We start from the raw sequence: 23,299 nt of genomic DNA, 5'->3' as shown, positions 1-23,299 counted from the left end.
TGAGAACCAAGGGTAACTTCCACCCAAAGCATGCTGGGAATGACCAGACCCACTCGTGTGCTTTACGGGGTACGCTTTTATTAAATCACAATTTACTTCATTTACTTTTTACAACCAAAATGAGTTCAAAATGAGGTGAAACGTAGACGCCAGGCGTTTGTACCCGCGCCAGGAATCTGATCCCAGGATGACACCGGAGGAGGAACGAGGAAAAGAGGAGCGAAAGAGAAAAGACGGAGTCGGAGAGTCTCTCGTGGCACGGAAGGTCGATCCGCGCGCTGCTTAGTTGATTTATAGTTGTTTAAAGAAACAAAACATACGAAACGGAGGACAAGGAGCGAAACGCGGTGGAGGTTTCCCTCTTTACTTCTGGGCGGGGATCATGCCGTCGATGGCCTCGCCCTTCTCCAGCTTCTTCTCCATCTCGACCATGAGCTTGACGCCGTCCACCACGCACTGCACCTGATCCACCTCGGAGGAGCCGATACGGTCGGCGTTGGAGATGTCGAACACGCCACCCACGGAGGCGGTATCCACGCCACCTGAGGAGAGACGAGAGGTCACGGATCGAGATCACGGGTCAGGAGGATTTCATGCGTTCGGATTCCGTGGGGTGCGGACTCACCTGTGCCGCGCTTCTGCAGGCGCAGTCTGGTCAGGATCTCCTCGAATTTGGGGTGCTGGCTAAGCTTGGGCAGTTTGACATGGACACCGCCACGCAGGCCAGTGCCCAGGTTGGAGGGGCAGGTGAGGACGTAGCCCAGGTGCTCGTTCCACATGAAGCCGTGGTTGTGCTTCTTGAAGATTTCCTCAATCTGACGGTTTAGAAAACACAGACGCCGTTAGATTTAAGAAAGTAACAACACGGTTAAAAAATAATAAAAGTACGTCCGCGCCCCCGTACCCTGTTCAGGCCGACACAGAAGCGCCTGAAGACCTCCTTCATGTTGCCGCCCTTCTGCATGGAGATGACGCGAAGATGATCCTCCTCGTTCACCCACACCAGGAAGGTCTTGTTCTCGTTGTGCCTGAGGGAGAACAAAACCCAGAAAGGCTTTAGATGCTTCCAAACTGACCCCCTAATAGATGACCACACAAGTTTCTCTGGCTCGAACCCCACCATTATCTTATTACGCCTTATTACGCCTTATTACACCTAGCAATGGATGCTTCACCCTGGCTCAAACCTGCAACTTGCACCCTGTCCAACACCCCTACAGAGTAACCTACCTCATCTATCATGCACCCCAGAACCAGTACCCAGATCTCCACAGCTACCGCCTTTATGCCTAACCACAATACCTGCACCCTAACAAACCCTTCCAGCCTCAGGAACCTTGCATCCTAAACCCTATACCTGACCCTCCACCCCAAACCTCCAGTTATATACATTACATCCTAAACCCTAAACCTAACGAGTACCCTACACGCCCCATGTTCTAAACCCTATCCATAACCATGCACACTACACCCTGTAGCCAAACTCCAGTCATGCACCCTGCACTCTAAACCCTAAACCTAACTAGCACCCTACACACCCTGCATTCTTAACACTATGCCTAACCATAAACCCTGCACCCTTAATCCAACCTCCATTAATGTACCCTGCATCTTAAAGCCAACGTTTAACCATGTCCCCTACACCCTGTACCCAAACTCATATACGCTGCATCCTAAAATCTATCCTTAACCATGCACCCTACCCTATCCCTAAACATGCACCCTACACCCTGTACCCAAACTCCAGTTATATGCCCTGAATCCTAAAGTCTACTCTTAATCGTGTACCCTACACACCCCATACTATACATCATATCCCTAAGCCTGCACCCTACATTCTGTACCCAAACCTCCTACACCTGTATCCTAAACCCTATCCCTAAATGTGCACCCTACATCTTGTACCCAACTCCAATCCCCCATACACCTAACCATGCATCCTGTACCCTGTATTTGGTTCCAAATTTTACACATCCTATGCATCCTTCATCGATTCCGAATTCATGCACCTTATAACCTGCGCTGACCCAATACTTTACATCTGACCTATTTATCAGCTAGGCACTCTCGCCAACCCAAACCGAACCCCGACCCGGCACCTCACGCAGCCTGCACACTGTTCTCACTCACCAGATGCCCCTGGCGTCAGGCCAGTCACGGGCCATACCGGCGGCCAGCAGCAGGGGGGAGACGGGCTTGTCGAACAGGAAGTGGTCAGTGATCAGCTGCTCCTGCTCGGCGTCAGTCATGGACTTCAGGGGGTAGTACTTGCCCTTGAACTCGCCGTCCAGGCTGCCCAGAGCTGGAGAGGAACAAAGATGAAACAAAAATATGAGAAATCATTTTATTTATAAGCTGTTAATGAGATTTACGTTTCAAATACAGGTAAAAAAAAAGGCGTCATGGCCGTACTGACCTTCGACGGACAGCTTCTCCACGGCCCTGCGCTCAGCACGACTGTTGTGGGGGGGCAGGGCGTATCCCTTGATGCTGCGGCCGGTACGGACACGGCTGCTCAGGACGTAGTTGGGGTCCAGATCGTCGCCCCCCTGCAAAGAGACAAATTTAGGACACAATACGTGTGGTGCACCATACCACCAAATGTACATGGCGCTCCTAAATCATCAGTCTCTCTCTCCCACAGACCATTTGTGTCTGTAACAGTCTCCGCTCTTCTGAGAAGGCTTAAAGCAGGAGTTTTGAGTCAACTGTGAAAAATCAGTCCTCATTTGTGAGGTCAGATACTGATAAATAATAAAGCATGGCTGGCAGTTGAGGTTCCAGTTTATCCCAAAGATGTTTAATAAGGCTGAGGGGTCAGGGCCAAGAACATTTTTGGTTCCCTTTGGTACCACTTTATATTCCGCTTTGGCTTACAACTGTGACAATTGTGTCCAGTGCAAGCAGTTGAGGGTCTTGCTCAGGGGTCCAACGGTGGCCACCTGGCAGTGATGAGGCTTAAACCAGCAACTTTCTGATCTATAGTCCAGCACTTCAACCACTGAGCTACCCCTGTCCATGATGGGCGCTCTATAGTGCCTTTAGTGCTCAAGTACACTACCACAGTACCTTAATAGTACCGTACCAGTGTAGGTGCAGCACTGAACCTTTACCTGGACGGGTAACGCTAACGATAAATCAGCTCACCTTCAGGTTCTCGAAGTTCAGGTCGGTCTTGTGCTTGTCGGTGGCTTTGTAGCCGTTATGACGGTCTGAGATGATCGGGTCGAAGAGGTCCTTGAATACTTCGTAGGATTCCTCGTCACCGGCAACGCAGCCAACGGTCATGATGAAGGGATGACCTGCGAAAAAACATCGGCCGATCAGGACGCAGCAATTACAAAGGCAACGTTTATCGACAGCTAAAGAGGTCAATAATGTTGGAAATTATGGTGGTACTAGGTGTAGAAAGTTTAAAAACTATTGCCCTAGATCAATGACATCAAGCTATCCGGGCACCAAATAATAAATCTTATAGTCGCCCGTTATTAAGTCTTACGTTCCACTCACCGGGATTGTCCACGCCGGTCTGGATGACGTCATCCAGAGTGAATCCGGTGGGAGTCTGCTTGTCCCTCAGCTTGCTGTACATCTCCTTGCTCAGCACCTTGGCCATGTGGTTGTTGTGCTTGGTGAGGTCGGGGTACTCCTCATCAGACTTGAAGTTCAGCTTGAAGTTGTTGTGGGTGTTACCGAAAGGCATGATTGCGTTTCTGACACTGTGGGAAGAGGCGACATGAGATTTCCACCATTATGAAATGAAAAAATCATGATGCTAGCTGGGAGGAAACCATGGGTACCACGGGACGCCTATTTTTGTTTACCAGAAGCTTTAGTGGCACCAGTTTGGAATAGTTTGTGGGGAATTTCTCAGTTGCTGGTTTTATTATTATTATTATTTCCTCCACATTATGAGACGTTTTTAGCTTTAAACTGATGTACACAGTTGTTTAATGAATTCCTCCTCGTTCAGGAATGTTTGGACGCTGTTCCTTTCTAAAACGTAAAAGTGTGACACCGAATCCGACAGCTGCAGACGCTTGAGAGGTCTGGAGTCGCCCGGTGACCTGCAGCACCGTCGCGTCTCAGCTGTCGTATCGTATGTCCGGAGCGGCCGTGAAAGGGAGAGCTCGTCCCAGGCGACTATATCTAGGCATGTTTATTTTTGTGACAGTGTCGGCTCGCCCGCGGTGTCACGTTACCGTCGGCCTTGCCAACCGCACGCCAGTCGTGGACGTACGTACGTTCGGTGTAGCCTCGTCAGGATTTAAGCTCAGTAACGACCAGCAGAGGTTCATCCTGCACCTACCAACAAATACGCTTTAAGAAAAGTGCCAGGCTCTGGGCGTCGCTCCAGTCCTGAAGGATATCAGCACCTGAGCTGCGTCCTGCAAGATGTTGAGGACGAGGATGAGCTTCCTACGTCAAGAGTTTTCCATTAACGTCAGGAAATACGGTAAATCAGCTCAGTCCAGATGTTTCGTTTCACATTTCTGAGCTTCATGATCAGAACCTATAGGCTTCACCTACCAGGTCACCTCTTAAAGCAAGGAAAGCGCCAGCATCACGACCCTTGATGTTTCCAACACATGATTATGCCCTAAAAATAGCTCTAAATATGGAGGCCATGACAAGCCCCCTTGGGTCTAAATTTATCGGCTCGATTCAAGATCTGATTCTGCATTTATGGACAAATGCAAATGGCCGCTTGGAATCTGAAATCCGACGCCTGGTCAGTTTTTTACCGCTGGCAGGGTCTGTGGTCAGCAGGCCGTCTGAGTTACGCACCTGAGTAACCCTGATACCAGTGTAAAATCTGGACTTTTGTAAAATGAAAGCCCAGCTAATAAAAAATAAAAAAACATTTTATATCATACACCCAAACACACAATCTAGTGAAGTTATGCGATGCCGTCAGTGTCATCATCATGCAAACATTTCCTCAGATGCACAACAAGCTTTTTAATTCCCCGCTGGATTCCTGAAGCACCTATGGTAGCTATTTTTCCCCTGGTGTACCACTAGGGTTCATACGAGGACCCCTAACATTTCATCAATCATCCATAATATCCATAATATTCATAACTTCATCATTATAAATCGTTTGGTATTAGAAAGAAAAAATTCTCCCAGTTTACCTGCACACGAGACAATAGAGGAGGTAACAGTCCTTGGGATCAGTTCCTGTTCACCAAAGCCGAAATAGGGGTCACCCAGCAGAGAGTGGCTCGGCTCTGCCTTATATACCCCCGACCCGTGCGGCTGGTGTCCCAGCCAGACGAGCCGCGATTGGACAGGACGCGTATCCGATGCCCAGTTTGGCTTAGGAAGGGGCGCTGTCATCCAAGATGGGGTGGCAGCTGTGGCCTGCCCCTGTCCTGTCCGGCCGAACCCCTCCTCATTTCACCCCCCTCCAAAGATAGGTGAGGGAGAAGGGGGGTACCCGTGAGGGGGTAAAACGGCTGAGTGAGAGTTTTGCCAGGCACGTCTTTGCCAAGCGAAGACCTTGAAAGAGACGAAGATTCATAACCTCCGAAAATTCACTAAATCCACGATGTGTTTATCTGGGAGCGTAGCTGCAGACACCGGACGTACTTTTCATCCATGATTATTAAACATCGTATCATTAGTGATAAATCATGTCAGTCCTGAATATTTATATTCTCAGGATTAAGATGCAACCAGGTATTAATTTATTTATTAGAATTTTAATGTCATGTTTAACACTTTGGTTCCATTCATGACAGAACAGGATTCATCACAAAACACAGTCATGGACAATTTAGTATCTCTAGTTCACCTCACTGCGTGTCTTTGGAAAAGGATTTTGTTAATACACAGACGTTTATTTAAAGGAAATAAATTTTCTCTGTTGTTGAAGCAGAACTTGTAGGTCGTGGCATCTAAGCTAAGCTAAGATCCTCCCTTTTGTCTGTGCTTTTCTAATCTTTTGGTTGAGCGTGTAGCCATCATCATCACATGAAAATCTTCTTCCCCTTAAAGCTTCTTTGTGCGTCCAAAAAGGTGGAAATCAGATGGAGCTAAATCCGGTCTATAAGCGCCTCTCAGTCTCCAGACACGCCCGATTCCTCCTCCTACTACTACACCCTCACTGCTTACAACCAAAATATAAAAGTGAGGAAACTTTTTGAACATCCCTCGTATATAGAAAGGAAGGAGCTGCTGTAACAGGCTGCCGCTCATGCAGCGCCGGAAGCTCATGATATTTTTATGATACTGGACTAGTAATCAGAAGGTCACTGGTTCAAGTTCTACCACCTGCAAGTTGCACAGTTGGTCCCCTGAGCAAGGCCCTTAAGTCGTTTTGAATAAAGACGCCAAATGCAGTGATTGTTTTTTCCCTGATGTGCAACACTGCACATTTTATGGACATTTTTTAATCGCGCCACCTCGTACATTCACAGTCCAGTCCATTAAACTGACCGCTGCCTCCGACCCGTCCACCCCGTTCTGAATCTAAACGGTTGCATAATGCAGTGCAGGACCTAGAAGCTCCGGTAACACGAGCGCATGTGCCCGAGCGGCTGCGTGGTCTTCAGGGTGGAGCCGATATGCCCGGGTTATTTTCGACAGACATCTGTCCTGATGGGGCCTGTGGGTCAAAAGTTCCCCGGGCCGCTGCAAATCAGAAAGACTCCGTGTACCGGACGTGTCCTGTCCGGGTGTGTTACGGGACCCACCACGACCCTGACCAGGGTAGAGCAGCAGTAGAACATGAATGAATGAATCATTGGGAATACAACGTGTTGGATTAGATTTGAGAGAAAAGCACAATCGGATTATTTTACTGGTGGAGACAGACTTGATATGCGCGCACACACACACACACACACACACACACTCACACACACAGCTGTTGTCCACTCGTCCGGCTTGACTGAATGCTGACTGAATGAATGAGTGTCTCACTCTTACTCTTTTACTTTCTCTGTACCACTGACTCCCAAATAACCTTCAGCGCTCCTCTACTCTGGTTCCTGAACTCATATAAAGTAAATAATGATTTATAAATATATAATAATAATATTTTCTCTTAATGCAGAGTGACAAAGAGCAGACGAAAAGAGACTAGATCACAAGTGCCGTCCAGATTTATTAAGCTCCTGCAGGTAACCCAACACAACCAACAGAGTTCCAAAGAGCTCGGACAGGGGGTGCCCGGGTTGCTGGTGCAGTCTTGAAAGCCGTGGCAGCAAACATCCAGCAAGCTGAAAGGACACACTGAACCTTACGAGCTTCACAAAGCTGGACTTTGTACCTAAGCTGGTATAAAGAACATGAATCCTGGACCAATGAGAACCAAAGATATGGACCAGGCGCACCCTATGGTGCAAACACACTATTCTAGTGATATTCTATAGAGCACTCCGAGTAAAAACTACAATGTTTAAATGAAGAGTGGCTTAACACACACACACACACATTCCACAAGACTTTCTGCAAAAGTCTGTCTGTGGGAATTTGTGCCCGTTTAGTCAAAAACTCATTTATGCATGTTGGATGAGAAAGCCTGGCTCGTAGTTCATCCCAAATATGTTCAGTGGGGTTGAGGTCAAGTATCTGCAAAGGCCACTATAAGGAAGGAAGGGGGGTTACCAAAATTGGATATGCGCTCCCCAGTAGTCTTTTAAGTCAGCATTTTTTGGACCAGAGAGGGCTTCTCTACGCCCATAAAAATAAGGCGAGTTTTGCTGCACCCTTTACAAAGTACATGGAACAGTGGTCTCCTGCCAAGATCGTAAATCAAAACCTCATCAAGATAAAAAATCTCAGAACCAATTATTATTATCATCTTCTGGTCAAGACTGGAACAGGTATGTAAACCCAAACACCATTTTTATGTGGATGGGGGCCAAACCTGAGAAATTATATATGTGTGTGTGAGTCTGGACACGGTCAGCGAGGTGCTTCATGCATGCAGGGAACATGGTGGAGTAATTTGAGAGTAGTGTACCTAGGAACTGCAGACGCTAATAATAGCCGTGGCCTTTGGGAGTGTACACGCCTGATCTGAATTTTGGAAAGCGAGGCATGTTCAAGAGATTCTCAAATTTTTTGGAGATACAAGTAGTGTGTGTAGGTACAAGTAGTTTGTGTTGGTACACGTAGTGTGTGTGGGTACAGGTAGTGTGTGTGGTCAAGGTCTTTGGTAGTTCCAAATTACAAATATCTCACTATATTGGTTTTGGTCCATTTTTAATGGGAGTGTGGGGGTCAACCGGGGGTGGCAAGGGGGGCAGATCTGTGAGTAGCACTGGGTCACATGATCTACAATATATATCGGCAGTATGTATAGAAGTGTGTAATGTTTGTGTGGGAATTTGTGCTGCTCCTCACATAGTTTGAGGTAAGACAGGAGAAAAACTCACATCCACAGTCGGAGATGCAGAACTTCTGTACTTCCACATGGGGGCGGTATGGCGCCAAAAATGGAGACGAACCTGACAGACCCGGTTTGTGTCAAAACAAACCTTGTTCATGCTAGCAAGCGCTAAAGTACAGAGGATTTACACAGTTTTTACTATATTTACTCCTTAAATACTCATCTAATATTTTGTAAATCCACTATATATATATATATAGTACACCCCTCACATTTCTGCAAATATTTCATTATATCTTTTCATGGGACAACACTATAGACATGAAACTTGGATATAACTTAGAGTAGTCAGTGTACAGCTTGTATAGCAGTGTAGATTTACTGTCTTCTGAAAATAACTCAACACACAGCCATTAATGTCTAAATAGCTGCAACATAAGTGAGTACACCCCACAGTGAACATGTCCAAATTGTGCCCAAATGTGTCGTTGTCCCTCCCTGGTGTCATGTGTCAAGGTCCCAGGTGTAAATGGGGAGCAGGGCTGTTAAATTTGGTGTTTTGGGTACAATTCTCTCATACTGGCCACTGGATATTCAACATGGCACCTCATGGCAAAGAACTCTCTGAGGATGTGAGAAATAGAATTGTTGCTCTCCACAAAGATGGCCTGGGCTATAAGAAGATTGCTAACACCCTGAAACTGAGCTACAGCATGGTGGCCAAGGTCATACAGCGGTTTTCCAGGACAGGTTCCACTCGGAACAGGCTTCGCCAGGGTCGACCAAAGAAGTCGAGTCCACGTGTTCGGCATCATATCCAGAGGTTGGCTTTAAAAAATAGACACATGAGTGCTGCCAGCATTGCTGCAGAGGTTGAAGACGTGGGAGGTCAGCCTGTCAGTGCTCAGACCATACGCCGCACACTGCATCAACTCGGTCTGCATGGTCGTCATCCCAGAAGGAAGCCCGCAAACAGTTTGCTGAAGACAAGCAGTCCAAGAACATGGATTACTGGAATGCCCTGTGGTCTGACGAGACCAAGATAAACTTGTTTGGCTCAGATGGTGTCCAGCATGTGTGGCGGCGCCCTGGTGAGAAGTACCAAGACAACTGTATCTTGCCTACAGTCAAGCATGGCGGTGGTAGCATCATGGTCTCGGGCTGCATGAGTGTTGCTGGCACTGGGGAGCTTCAGTTCATTGAGGGAAACATGAATTCCAACATGTACTGTGACATTCTGAAACAGAGCATGATCCCCTGCCTTCGAAAACTCATGGCAGTTTTCCAACAGGATAACGACCCCAAACACAACCTCCAAGATGACAACTGCCTTGCTGAGGAAGCTGAAGGTAAAGGTGATGGACTAAACCCAATTGAGCACCTGTGGCGCATCCTGAAGTGGAAGGTGGAGGAGTTCAAGGTGTCTAACATCCACCAGCTCCGTGATGTCATCATGGAGGAGTGGAAGAGGATTCCAGTAGCAACCTGTGCAGCTCTGGTGAATTCCATGCCCAGGAGGGTTAAGGCAGTGCTGGATAATAATGGTGGTCACACAAAATATTGACACTTTGGGCACAATTTGGACATGTTCACTGTGGGGTGTACTCACTTATGTTGCCAGCCATTTAGACATTAATGGCTGTGTGTTGAGTTATTTTCAGAAGACAGTAAATCTACACTGCTATACAAGCTGTACACTGACTACTCTAAGTTATATCCAAGTTTTAGTTCTATAGTGTTGTCCCATGAAAAGATATAATAAAATATTTGCAGAAATGTGAGGGGTGTACTCACTTTTGTGATACACTGTATATATATGACCAAAAGTATTTGGACACATGAAGCTGCAGTGTAGCCACACAATAAGAAATTCACCCTGACAGACTTTCATTTAGCTTCCTTTCTATGACGAAGTTCAGAGATATCGTTGATCGGGGAAGTTTAAACTACAGCAGAGGAGTATTTTAGAAATAAAATGAAAGTTTAAACAGGTTTAAAAAAACAGCTTGAACTGTTTGAACTCTGGGAGCCGCTATTGCATAAAACAAGTGTTAAACTCTCCCCGTCTTCTTTCCCCCGACACAAAACATTAACGTGACACCTACATTAACGTTACGTAACTTCAGAGGGAAGTGGGTATGTTTCATTTAAAGATATATATATTTAAAGACATAATAATCTTCCCATTAGTATTATAAACTGGTGAGTGAAATCGGCAGAATCTTAGTTTACGCGACACTGTGGACGATAGATCATTGGTCACTCAAATAAAAAGAAAGAGAATTGTTAGTAATCAGGCAGCTCTATTATATTTTATTTATTTTATTACTAAAGAGTCTGTGGCCGCGTGTTTAAATTTGTTTGACTTTATCTGGCACCCAACAAGAAACGTTTGGACACCCCTGTATAGATAAATCACATAAAAACAGATCAGCTCCTGCATGGAAGCAGAACTGGTGAATGAGAATAAAGTGCAGATCTGGAACTAGACTCAGTGATCTTCCACGCCAGGTTCTTAAGGTACCAACGTTCCGGTCGGAGAAGCGAAGGACGTCAGCTCAGGAGCTTTGAAATGAAAACTGGTGAGGGTGAAGCAGAAGCCGGACGTGGATTCAGGTTTGTGGAAAAAGAGCCGGAAAGTTCGTTTCTGTTGATGGTTCAGCGCTCACGCCGACACGTCGTCCATCATGGATGAAGAAACACAGTCAGGAAGCACCTGCTGATCCTCTCTGTAATTTTAGCTTCATGTAAATAAGAAGCTTTTTTCACTTCCTTTCAGAAATTAAAGTCAGAAAAAAACTTTATTAATACATGAAATCAAAGAAGTTAAATAATTACAATAAATCTTAAATCATTTTATTTCAGTTATTGGATTGATGAGTGAAAAGCTGAACAATGTAAATACAGAAATTATTCACAGGTAATAAATAATAAAATAATAAATAGTTATAGACGGAGGTAGACTGTTGTCATTTGACATTGTAAAAAGTATGTGAACCCTCTACTAATGAATCAGTTCAGGTGTTTTAGCCTCACAGCTAACAGGTGTAGAAAATTAATGACAGAAAATAAATGATATGCTTTCAACTTTGGAGCACCAGTTTAATAAAGGACAACAGAAAGGACATACAGTCCCTCAGACACACTCCAAAATCCTGCTACAAAATCCAGAAGCTGTTAGAACTGTATATAAGATCAGTGTGTTTAGGCAACTGCACGTCCAACAAGCTCACGGTCAAATGTCCACATAGTTTTGGTCATATAATGTATAATTTAGTGTATATTTAACTTTAGGTTTTTTACAAACTATCTCACCTTTTTTACTCATTGTCGTCTGATTGGCTGACGGCAGATCCAGGTTCCTGCCCCGATCCTTTATGAAGGTTCCTCCACTCTTTGGTCTCATCAGGTTCCACACGGTTCTTCACTCTGTCCCTCGTTCTGCCAACATGCTGCCGAGCGTCTGCGCTCTCCTCGCCGTCCTGACACGTAAGAGATCTGCTCCTGCTTTCCTTCATCTTCTTTATTATTTCTCATCCTTCTGTTTAAAATGACGCCGATGCTCATAACCTCCCTCTGATGTCCTTCTGTCTTCCAGTGGTCAGTTCCCACAAAGCGGTGACACAGAAACCCTCGGTTCTAACAGAACAAAAGGGGAAAAGCGTCACTTTGGAGTGTAACATCGAAAAAGAGGAAAGCTACTACGTCTCCTGGTACAAACAGATTCCATCTGAAACTCCACAGTTTGTGTTGAGATTTTATCATTCTCACAGCGCTCCTGATAAATATGGAGATCATTTTTCGTCCTCACGCTTCACATCTAAAGCGTCTTCAAAAATTGATTACCAGCTAATAATCAATAACGTGGAGGTCAGTGACTCTGCAGTGTATTACTGTAGCACATGGGACAGCTCTGCTAATGAGGCTGTATCACAGTGATTGAGATCATGACAAAAACCTCCTCACTGCTCACCACTCTCACTTCTGCTTACACACACCAACACAAACAACAAGAAGCTGAAGATCAAACCACTATTTTAATGAAAATAGTGTGAAAAACCACTGTTAAAATAAAAATCAGCGTAAATAAAGCAGAATTCCGCCGCCACTACAGAGTCTTTGGCCACTCGAACCGTCCTCCTGTCTGTGTGTGTGGTCAATAAAGACAAACGTCCACTTCCAGATCAGTTCTTAACATCACCAGTAGATTCAAAATCCTCCATTGTTGACCTGAAAGTGGAATGATATGCTTCCGACTTTGGGCCACCAGTTTAATAAAGGACAACATAAAGGACATACAGTCCCTCAGACACACTCCAAAATCCTGCTACAAAATCCAGAAGCTGTTAGAACTGTATATAAGATCAGTGTGTTTAGGCAACACTACAATTAATCAACACGACAGGTTAAAATACTGATTAAAAACCCCTCAGTGCTTTAAAAAGTTTGATTTCCTCGTCACTTCTTACTGTCCACCAATCATCAAAGCCAGAACAAGATCTCATTAAACAAACTGTTAGCTTTGCTCAGACGTACTGAGTTAAAGCAGCAGAACAAATATGAACTGAAGTTCTAATGGTACCGTGGTGGAACCACTTAACGGTTCTGAACCAGCAGCAGAAATTTTCCACGAACAGTAAAGAAGCTCAGAGAGACGAGAGCTCAGGCGTGGCCAGTCAAGCGTCTCCTCCCCCTCCTCCCGACTCCCTTATAGCTCGTCTCCGCCGCCTCTCCTCCTCCATCTGCTCCTCGAGCTCCTCGTCTCTTCTCTCAGCACCAGAGTCTCATCAGACGCCTCCGAGATGCTGCCGGCTCTCTGCTCTCTCCTCGCCGCTCTCTCATGTAAGCTCTCACAGCGCTGCACTCGCTCACCTCTCACATCCATCTCGTGTAAACGTGAACCCTCGCCACACCCACACTGCTTTTATTTTTCAGGTGTCAGTGGTGTGACCGTGGTGACCCAGAAGCCTCCTGTTTTCACGCCGAAGAAAGGAGAAAAGATCACCATGTACTGCAACCTGGGAACTGTTACTGGCAGTGCTGCACGATGGTACAAGCAGGTTCCAGGAGAAGCTCTTCAGTATGTGTTAAGAAATTATCATGGCATGAGCTCTCCTGAGTATGGATCTGGTTTCTCGTCTCCTAAATTCACATCCACACACTCGTCCCAGTCTGATTACACTCTAATAATCAATAACATGGAGGTCGGAGACTCTGCAGTGTATTACTGTCACACATGGGACAGCTCTGCTAAAGAACACGTATCACAGTGATTGAGATCGTGACAAAAACCTCCTCACTGCTCACCACTCTCACTTCTGCTTTCACACACCAACACAAACTATGAGAGGCTGAAGACCAAACCACTGGAGGGTTAAATAAAAATCAGCGTAAATGAAGCAGAATTTCACCACCACTGAGATCCAGCGTGATCTTTCCCAAACATCTTCTGTTTATGGAAGCATCTAATTGTAGTTCTGGTGACTTTATAATTCTGAGACCTGACAAATGTAAAGAGTCTTTGGCCACTCGAACCGTCCTCCTGTCTGTGTGTGTGGTCAATAAAGACAAACGTCCACTTCCAGATGAGTTCTTAACATCACCAGTAGATTCAAACTCCTCCATTATTGACCTAGAAGTGGAATGATATGCTTCCGACTTTGGGCCACCAGTTTAATAAAGGACAACAGAAAGGACATACAGTCCCTCAGACACACTCCAAAATCCTGCTACAAAATCCAGAAGCTGTTAGAACTGTATATAAGATCAGTGTGTTTAGGCAACTGCACGTCCAACAAGCTCACGGTCAAATGTCCACATAGTTTTGCTCATATAATGTATAATTTTGTGTGTATTTAATTTAAGGTTTTGTTTACAAGCACCACACCTTTTTCAGTTGTTGTCGTCTGATTGGCTGAAGGCAGATCCAGGTTCCTCCCCCGATCCTTTATGAAGGTTCCTCCACTCTTTGGGCTCATCAGGTTCCACTCGGTTCTTCGCTCTGTCCCTCGTTCTGCCAACATGCTGCCGAGCGTCTGCGCTCTCCTCGCCGTCCTGACACGTAAGAGATCTGCTCCTGCTTTCCTTCATCTTCTTTATTATTTCTCATCCTTCTGTTTAAAATGACGCTGATGCTCATAACCTCCGTCTGATGTCCTTCTGTCTTCCAGTGGTCAGTTCCCACAAAGCGGTGACACAGAAACCCTCGGTTCTAACAGAACAAAAGGGGAAAAGCGTCACTTTGGAGTGTAACATCGAAAAAGACGAAAGCTACTACGTCCTCTGGTACAAACAGATTCCAACTGAAACTCCACAGTTTGTGTTGAGATTTTATCATTCTCACAGCGCTCCTGATAAATATGGAGATCATTTTTCATCCACACGCTTCACATCTAAAGCTTCTTCAAAAATTTATTACCAGTTAATAATCAGTAACGTGGAGGTCAGTGACTCTGCAGTGTATTACTGTGAGACGTGGGACAGCTCTGCTAAAGAGCACGTATCACAGTGATTGAGATCATGACAAAAACCTCCTCACTGCTCACCACTCTCACTTCTGCTTTTACACACCAACACAAACAACTAAAAGCTTCAGGAGCTTCGAGGTGCAGAGGAGCCACCAGCACTCGATCATATGATCACTAGGAGACCATTTTACCACATTACGTAACGATATAGGACACTGTTTAGCACCAAAAACAATTTATTTCCTTTATAAAGAAGTAAACATTCAACAGTCATCCAATCACAGCATTAAAAAATCATTGAAACCCCTGAAATCTGACCAGTGGAATTAAAATGTTCCCAGATCTGAGGATCATCTGGATCCTTCTCCACACAGTAACCAAGCAGGGCTGCAGACTAGCACCCGTCCCCTCGTACATATGTGCAGGCACCAAACGTTCCTAAACACTAGCTCACAGATTCTTACAGAGACTCATGCAGGGACCTCGAACAGAATCACTGTCAGAAATCTCATTATTCTGCTCACAGGCTGATCAGTAAATTACTGATATTTTATTATTATTTTATTATTATTATCCTGATGCATGTTTATTTCTGGGCTTGGGACCAGGCTTGCTTGAACCAACAACCTTCTGATTACAAGTCTAGTACTTTAACTGATGAGATACTGAACATTTAATCAACACGACAGGTTAAAATATTGGTTAAAAACCCCTCAGTGCTTTAAAAAGTTTGATTTACTTGTCACTTTTTACTGTCCACCAATCATCAAAGCCAGAACAAGATCTCATTAAACAAACTGTTAGCTTTGCTCAGACGTACTGAGTTAAAGCAGCAGAACAAATATGAACCGAAGTTCTAATGGTACCGTGGTGGAACCACTTAACGGTTCTGAACCAGCAGCAGAAATTTTCCATGAACAGTGAAGAAGCTCAGAGAGACGAGAGCTCAGGCGTGGCCAGTCAAGCGTCTCCTCCTCCTCCTCCCGACTCTCTTATAGCTCGTCCCCGCCGCCTCTCCTCCTTCATCTGCTCCTCGAGCTCCTCGTCTCTTCTCTCAGCACCAGAGTCCCATCAGACGCCTCCGAGATGCTGCCGGCTCTCTGTTCTCTCCTCGCCGCTCTCTCATGTAAGCTCTCACAGCGCTGCACTCGCTCACCTCTCACATCCATCTCGTGTAAACGTGAACCCTCACCACACCCACACTGCTTTTATTTTTCAGGTGTCAGTGGTGTGACCGTGGTGACCCAGAAGCCTCCTGTTCTCACGGTGAAGAAAGGAGAAAAGATCACCATGTACTGTAACCTGGGAACTGTTACTGACAGTGGTTCTGGGTGGTACAAGCAGGTTCCAGGAGAAGCTCCTCAGTATTTGTTACATAATTATCATAGCTGGAGCTCTCCTAGTTATGGATCTGGTTTCTCGGCTCCTAAATTCACATCCACACACTCGTCCAAGTCTGATTACACTCTAATAATCAATAACGTGGAGGTTGGAGATTCTGCAGTGTATTACTGTAAGACATGGGACAGCTCTGTTAAAGGGTGGGTATCACAGTGATTGAGATCATGACAAAAACCTCCTCACTGCTCACCACTCTCACTTCTGCTTTCACACACCAACACAAACAACAAGAAGCTTCACATCTGGATCTGAGAGCCCTCAGACCAATAGAATGAGCTCGTAACCTCTGCGTGTCTGTGGACTCAGATCTCAGTTTTAGTAGTCATGTTACTAAATCAGCATTTAATCACCTTAAGAACATCAACAAGATCAGAGATTTCCTGACTGAACCAGACCTGGAGAAACTCGTCCAGGCTTTTATTTCCAGTGTGATTGATGACTGTCCTGGTCTCCTAACTGGACTCTCCACAAAACCCTTAAACAACTTAACCTTACAGTCATAAGCAGGAAGTCATAAATCCAAACTGAATCAGACCCGCTGATGTCAAGCTTGAAAATAAAGAACGTGCTGGACAGTCAGATAGCGACACGCTGCAAACGTCCAGTCTAGAGGTGATGGAAGCACATACTGGTTTCTCAGCATCATGTATGGGTCGCACAGGTTTTATTCTTGCTGTTTTTTTATTTATTATGTACAGTTGTATAAATGTTAGATATACGATATTATGCTGAAGTCTGGACGCTTCCCTGGTTAAATCCTGTACTGTGATTAAACTTCTGCACTGTTTATTAGCTTCAGTGTTTTTTCATAAATGTTAAATCCAGCAAATAAAAAGAAACCGAGAAAACGTTGCATGTAAACGCGCTCCTGAGGGCGGGTTCACTTACTTTCACTCAGTCGAGCATCTCCTCCTCCCTCCTCCTCCTCCCGACTCCCTTATAGCTCGTCCCCGCCGCCTCTCGTCCTTCATCTGCTCCTCGAGCTCCTCGTCTCTTCTCTCAGCACCAGAGTCCCATCAGCCGCCTCCGAGATGCTGCCGGCTCTCTGCTCTCTCCTCGCCGCTCTCTCATGTAAGCTCTCACAGCGCTGCACTCGCTCACCTCTCACCTCCATCTCGTGTAAACGTGAACCCTCGCCACACCCACGCTGCTTTTATTTTTCAGGTGTCAGCGGTGTGACCGTGGTGACCCAGAAGCCTCCTGTTCTCACGGTGAAGAAAGGAGAAAAGATCACCATGTACTGTAACCTGGGAACTGTTACTGACAGTAGTGCACGATGGTACAAGCAGGTTCCAGGAGAAGCTCCTCAGTTTGTGTTAAAAAATCGGCAAACCTGGAGCTCTATTGAGTATGGATCTGGTTTCTCGGCTCCTAAATTCACATCAACATGTTCAACTCTATCAGATTGTAATCTAATAATCAATAACGTGGAGGTCAGTGACTCTGCAGTGTATTACTGTCACACATGGGACAGCTCTGCTAAAGAGCACGTATCACAGTGATTGAGATCATGACAAAAACCTCCTCACTGCTCACAACTCTCACTTCTGCTTTCACACACCAACTCAAACAACAAGAAGCTGAAGACCAAACCACTGGAGGGTTAAATAAAAATCAGCGTAAATAAAGCAGAATTCCACCACCACTACAGAGTCTTTGGCCACTTGAACCGTCCTCCTGTCTGTGTGTGTGGTCAATAAAGACAAACGTCCACTTCCAGTGAGTTCTTAACATCACCAGTAGATTCAAACTCCTCCATTATTGACCTGAAAGTGGAATGATATGCTTCCGACTTTGGGGCACCAGTTTAATAAAGGACAACAGAAAGGACATACAGTCCCTCAGACACACTCCAAAATCCTGCTACAAAATCCAGAAGCTGTTAGAACTGTATATAAGATCAGTGTGTTTAGGCAACTGCACGTCCAACAAGCTCACGGTCAAATGTCCACATAGTTTTGGTCATATCATGTATAATTTAGTGTATATTTATTTTTAGTGTGTTTACAAGCACCACACCTTTTTCACTTGTTGTCGTCTGATTGGCTGATTAGATCCAGGTTCCTTCCCTGATCCTTTATGAAGGTTCCTCCACTCTTTGGTCTCATCAGGTTCCACTCGGTTCTTCGCTCTGCCCCTCGCTCTGCCAACATGCTGCCGAGCGTCTGCGCTCTCCTCGCCGTCCTGACACGTAAGAGATCTGCTCCTGCTTTCCTTCATCTTCTTTATTATTTCTCATCCTTCTGTTTAAAATGACGCCGATGCTCATAACCTCCCTCTGATGTCCTTCTGTCTTCTAGTGGTCAGTTCCCACAAAGCAGTGACACAGAAACCCTCGATTCTAACAGAACAAAAGGGGAAAAGCGTCACTCTGGAGTGTAACATCGAAAAAGATGAAAATAAGTACAGTGTATCACAAAAGTGAGTACACCCCTCACATTTCTGCAGATATTTAAGTATATCTTTTCATGGGACAACACTGACAAAATGACACTTTGACACAATGAAAAGTAGTCTGTGTGCAGCTTATATAACAGTGTAAATTTATTCTTCTCTCAAAATAACTCAATATACAGCCATTAATGTCTAAACCACTGGCAACAAAAGTGAGTACACCCCTAAGAGACTACACCCCTAAATGTCCAAATTGAGCACTGCTTGTCATTTTCCCTCCAAAATGTCATGTGATTTGTTAGTGTTACTAGGTCTCAGGTGTGCATAGGGAGCAGGTGTGTTCAATTTAGTAGTACAGCTCTCACACTCTCTCATACTGGTCACTGAAAGTTCCAACATGGCACCTCATGGCAAAGAACTCGCTGAGGATCTTAAAAGACGAATTGTTGCGCTACATGAAGATGGCCAAGGCTACAAGAAGATTGCCAACACCCTGAAACTGAGCTGCAGCACAGTGGCCAAGATCATCCAGCGTTTTAAAAGAGCAGGGTCCACTCAAAACAGACCTCGCGTTTGTCGTCCAAAGAAGCTGAGTGCACGTGCTCAGCGTCACATCCAACTGCTGTCTTTGAAAGATAGGCGCAGGAGTGCTGTCAGCATTGCTGCAGAGATTGAAAAGGTGGGGGGTCAGCCTGTCAGTGCTCAGACCATACGCCGCACACTACATCAAATTGGTCTGCATGGCTGTCACCCCAGAAGGAAGCCTCTTCTGAAGTCTCTACACAAGAAAGCCCGCAAACAGTTTGCTGAAGACATGTCAACAAAGGACATGGATTACTGGAACCATGTCCTATGGTCTGATGAGACCAAGATTAATTTGTTTGGTTCAGATGGTCTCAAGCATGTGTGGCGGCAATCAGGTGAGGAGTACAAAGATAAGTGTGTCATGCCTACAGTCAAGCATGGTGGTGGGAATGCCATGGTCTGGGGCTGCATGAGTGCAGCAGGTGTTGGGGAGTTACATTTCATTGAGGGACACATGAACTCCAATATGTACTGTGAAATACTGAAGCAGAGCATGATCCCCTCCCTCCGGAAACTGGGTCGCAGGGCAGTGTTCCAGCATGATAATGACCCCAAACACACCTCTAAGACGACCACTGCTTTATTGAAGAGGCTGAGGGTAAAGGTGATGGACTGGCCAAGCATGTCTCCAGACCTAAACCCAATAGAACATCTTTGGGGCATCCTCAAGCGGAAGGTGGAGGAGTGCAAAGTCTCGAATATCCGCCAGCTCCGTGATGTCGTCATGGAGGAGTGGAAAAGCATTCCAGTGGCAACCTGTGAAGCTCTGGTAAACTCCATGCCCAGGAGAGTTAAGGCAGTTCTGGGAAATAATGGTGGCCACACAAAATATTGACACTTCAGGAACTTTCACTAAGGGGTGTACTCACTTTTGTTGCCGGTGGTTTAGACATTAATGGCTGTATATTGAGTTATTTTGAGGGAAGAATAAATTTACACTGTTATATAAGCTGCACACAGACTACTTTTCATTGTGTCAAAGTGTCATTTTGTCAGTGTTGTCCCATGAAAAGATATACTTAAATATCTGCAGAAATGTGAGGGGTGTACTCACTTTTGTGATACACTGTACATCTACTGGTACAAACAGATTCCATCTGAAACTCCACAGTTTGTGTTGAGATTTTATCATTCTCTCAGCGCTCCTGATAAATATGGAGATCATTTTTCATCCACACGCTTCACATCTAAAGCTTCTTCAAAAATTGATTACCAGTTAATAATCAATAACGTGGAGGTCGGAGATTCTGCAGTGTATTACTGTCAGACGTGGGACAGCTCTGCTAAAGAGCACGTATCACAGCGATTGAGATCATGACAAAAACCTCCTCACTGCTCACCACTAGCACTTCTGCTTTCACACACCAACACAAACAACTAAAAGCTTCAGGAGCTTTGAGGTACAGAGGAGCCACCAGCACTTGATCATATGATCCCTAGGAGACCATTTTACCACATCACTTAACGATATAGGACACTGTTTAGCACCAAAAACAATTTATTTCCTTTATAAAGAAGTAAACATTCAACAATCATCCAGTCACAGCATCAAAAAATCATTGAAACCCCTGAAGTCTGACCAGTGGAATGAATGTTCCCAGATCTGAGGATCATCTGGATCCTTCTCCACACAGTAACCAAGCAGGGCTGCAGACTAGCACCCGTCCCCTCGTACATATGTGCAGTCACCAAACGTTTCTGATCAAAAGCTAGCAGATTCTTACAGACACTCATGCAGGGACCTCGAGCAGAATCGCTGTCAGAAATCTCATTATTCTGCTCACAGGCTGATCAGTCAATCGGCACTTATAGCGCACTCCCAGCAAGTGGCTTGACTGTTTCGGCCATCCTCTCCTCAGACACTAGCCCATCATGTCCATGCGGATGCCTGACCGGTCGATAGAACTGGTGATATTTGAACCCTGAAAACTCAGATCTCAGCAGCAGTGTGCTAGTGTACTCTACAATTAGCATCTAATTGTAGTTCTGGTGACTTTCTAATCCTGAGACCTGACAAATGTAAAGAGTCTTTGGTCACTCGAATCCTCCTCCTGTCTGTGTGTGTGGTCAATGAAGACAAACGTCCACTTCCAGATGAGTTCTTAACATTAGCAGTAGATTCAAACTCCTCCATTATTGACCTGAAAGTGGAATGATATGCTTTCGGGCACCAGTTTAATAAAGGACAACAGAAAGAACATAGTCCCACAGACACACTCCAAAATCCTGCTACGAAATCCAAAAGCTGTTTAAACTTCTCAGCAGCAGTGTGCTAGTGTATTTTACAGCTGTGTCACCAGTGCACCCAGTCAGATACTGTTATTCTGCATCTGGAAATAATCACATGACAAAAACTGTATTTATAGAGAGTAAACATGGAATTATTAGTGGAACTTAAACCTGCAAGATTAGGTTTGGCCAGCAAGAGCATTAAGCAGATGTCTTTATCTAAGAGCTTGAACCAACAACCTTCTGATTACAGGTCTAGTACTTTAACTGCTGAGATACTGAACATTTAATCAACACGACAGGTTAAAATATTGGTTAAAAACCCCTCAGTGCTTTAAAAAGTTTGATTTCCTCGTCACTTCTTACTGTCCACCAATCATCAAAGCCAGAACAAGATCTCATTAAACAAACTGTTAGCTTTGCTCAGATGTACTGAGTTAAAGCAGCAGAACAAATATGAACCGAAGTTCTAATGGTACCGTGGTGGAACCACTTAATGGTTCTGAACCAGCAGCAGAAATTTTCCACAAACAGTAAAGAAGCTCAGAGAGACGAGAGCTCAGGCGTGGCCAGTCAAGCGTCTCCTCCTCCTCCTCCCGACTCCCTTATAGCTCGTCCCCGCCGCCTCTCCTCCTCCATCTTCTCCTCGAGCTCCTCGTCTCTTCTCTCAGCACCAGAGTCCTATCAGCCGCCTTCGAGATGCTGCCGGCTCTCTGCTCTCTTCTCGCCGCTCTCTCATGTAAGCTCTCACAGCGCTGCACTCGCTCACCTCTCACATCCATCTCATGTAAACATGAACCCTCGATACACCCACACTGCTTTTATTTTTCAGGTGTCAGCGGTGTGATCGTGGTGACCCAGAATCCTCCTGTTCTTCAGGTGAAGGGAGGAGAAAAGATCACCATGCACTGTAACCTGGGAACTGTTACTAATGATGCTCGATGGTACAAGCAGGTTTCAGGAGAAGCTCCTCAGTTTATGTTAAATAATTATCATGCCTGGGGCTCTCCTAGGTATAGATCTGGTTTCTCTGCTCCTAAGTTCACATCCACATACTCGTCCAAGTCTGATTACACTCTAATAATCAATAACGTGGAGGTCAGTGACTCTGCAGTGTATTACTGTACTACAAGGGACAGCTCTGCTAATGAACACGTATCACAGTGATTGAGATCATGACAAAAACCTCCTCACTGCTCACCACTCTCACTTCTGCTTTCACACACCAATACAAACAACTAAAAGCTGAAGACCAAACCACTGGAGGGTTAAACAAAAATCAGTGTAGATTAAGCAGAATTCCACCACCACTACAGAGTCTTTGGCCACTCAAACCGTCCTCCTGTTTGTGTGTGTGGTCAGTAAATACAAACGTCCACTTCCAGATGAGTTCTTAACATCACCAGTAGATTCAAACTCCTCCATTATTGACCTAAAGTGGAATGATATGCTTCCGACTTTGGGCCACCAGTTTAATAAAGGACAACAGAAAGGACATACAGTCCCTCAGAAACACTACAAAATCATGCTACAAAATCCAGAAGCTGTTAGAACTGTATATAAGATCAGCAGACCTCAGCAGCAGTGTGCTAGTGTATTTTACAGCTGTGTCACCAGTGCTCCCAGTCAGATACTGTTATTCTGCATCTGGAGATAATCACATGACTAAAACTGTATTTATAGAGAGTAAACATGGAATTATTAGAGGAACTTGAAGCTGCTAGATTAGGTTTGGCCAACAGAAGCATTTAGCACAGGGGTCCTCAAACCGTTGGATCGATGCCGTATAATCTACTGAGACTCCGGGTGGCCAATTTTCCTCTGTTAATTTTTTCCCCGTTATAATACTGTGAGTTCGAAGATGAACAGTGGCCAGACA

The 23,299-nt window shown here is 45.2% G+C and overlaps 2 protein-coding genes and 2 gene segments (V, D, J or C); 3 read left to right on the top strand and 1 right to left on the bottom strand.

The window, feature by feature from the left end:
* Positions 1-61: 61 nt before the first annotated feature.
* Positions 62-5,244, bottom strand: ckma (creatine kinase, muscle a). The gene is made up of 8 exons (XM_062989189.1): positions 5,139-5,244; positions 3,511-3,719; positions 3,148-3,302; positions 2,417-2,549; positions 2,131-2,302; positions 905-1,028; positions 626-815; positions 62-542 (listed from the first exon to the last, which is right to left on the bottom strand). Exons 2-8 carry the CDS (start codon positions 3,701-3,703, stop codon positions 364-366), a joined length of 1,146 nt encoding a protein of 381 aa, XP_062845259.1. The 5' UTR covers positions 3,704-3,719; positions 5,139-5,244; the 3' UTR covers positions 62-363.
* Positions 5,245-11,721: 6,477 nt separating this feature from the next.
* LOC134303682 (immunoglobulin lambda variable 1-51-like) lies at positions 11,722-12,283 on the top strand. The segment is given in 2 exon segments: positions 11,722-11,833; positions 11,943-12,283. Coding segments are annotated over 2 exon segments (453 nt in total).
* Positions 12,284-13,146: 863 nt separating this feature from the next.
* Positions 13,147-16,868, top strand: LOC134303213 (immunoglobulin kappa variable 1D-13-like). The segment is given in 4 exon segments: positions 13,147-13,186; positions 13,280-13,424; positions 15,810-15,937; positions 16,031-16,868. Coding segments are annotated over 4 exon segments (651 nt in total).
* Positions 16,869-17,164: 296 nt separating this feature from the next.
* LOC134303681 (uncharacterized) lies at positions 17,165-22,587 on the top strand. Its single transcript, XM_062989156.1, has 4 exons — positions 17,165-17,283; positions 17,377-17,521; positions 22,032-22,159; positions 22,253-22,587. Exons 1-4 carry the CDS (start codon positions 17,244-17,246, stop codon positions 22,585-22,587), a joined length of 648 nt encoding a protein of 215 aa, XP_062845226.1. The 5' UTR covers positions 17,165-17,243.
* Positions 22,588-23,299: the final 712 nt, after the last annotated feature.

This window comes from Trichomycterus rosablanca, chromosome 26, assembly GCF_030014385.1.
Source record: "Trichomycterus rosablanca isolate fTriRos1 chromosome 26, fTriRos1.hap1, whole genome shotgun sequence".
NCBI classification, from domain to species: Eukaryota; Metazoa; Chordata; class Actinopteri; order Siluriformes; family Trichomycteridae; genus Trichomycterus; species Trichomycterus rosablanca.
This window is presented reverse-complemented; position numbering and strand designations above follow the sequence as displayed.

Coding starts and splice junctions, on each gene's coding strand:
- ckma (XM_062989189.1), bottom strand. CDS start 3,703: ATGCCTTTCGGTAACACCCACAACAACTTCAAGCTGAACTTCAAGTCT. Junction 2,303..2,416: donor GGAGAAGCTGTCCGTCGAAG/GTCAGTACGGCC, acceptor GTTCCTCTCCAG/CTCTGGGCAGCCTGGACGGC. Junction 1,029..2,130: donor CCTGACGCCAGGGGCATCTG/GTGAGTGAGAAC, acceptor GTTCTCCCTCAG/GCACAACGAGAACAAGACCT.
- LOC134303681 (XM_062989156.1), top strand. CDS start 17,244: ATGCTGCCGGCTCTCTGCTCTCTCCTCGCCGCTCTCTCAT. Junction 17,284..17,376: donor TCTCCTCGCCGCTCTCTCAT/GTAAGCTCTCAC, acceptor TTTATTTTTCAG/GTGTCAGCGGTGTGACCGTG. Junction 17,522..22,031: donor GTTCCAGGAGAAGCTCCTCA/GTTTGTGTTAAA, acceptor ACTCCCTTATAG/CTCGTCCCCGCCGCCTCTCC.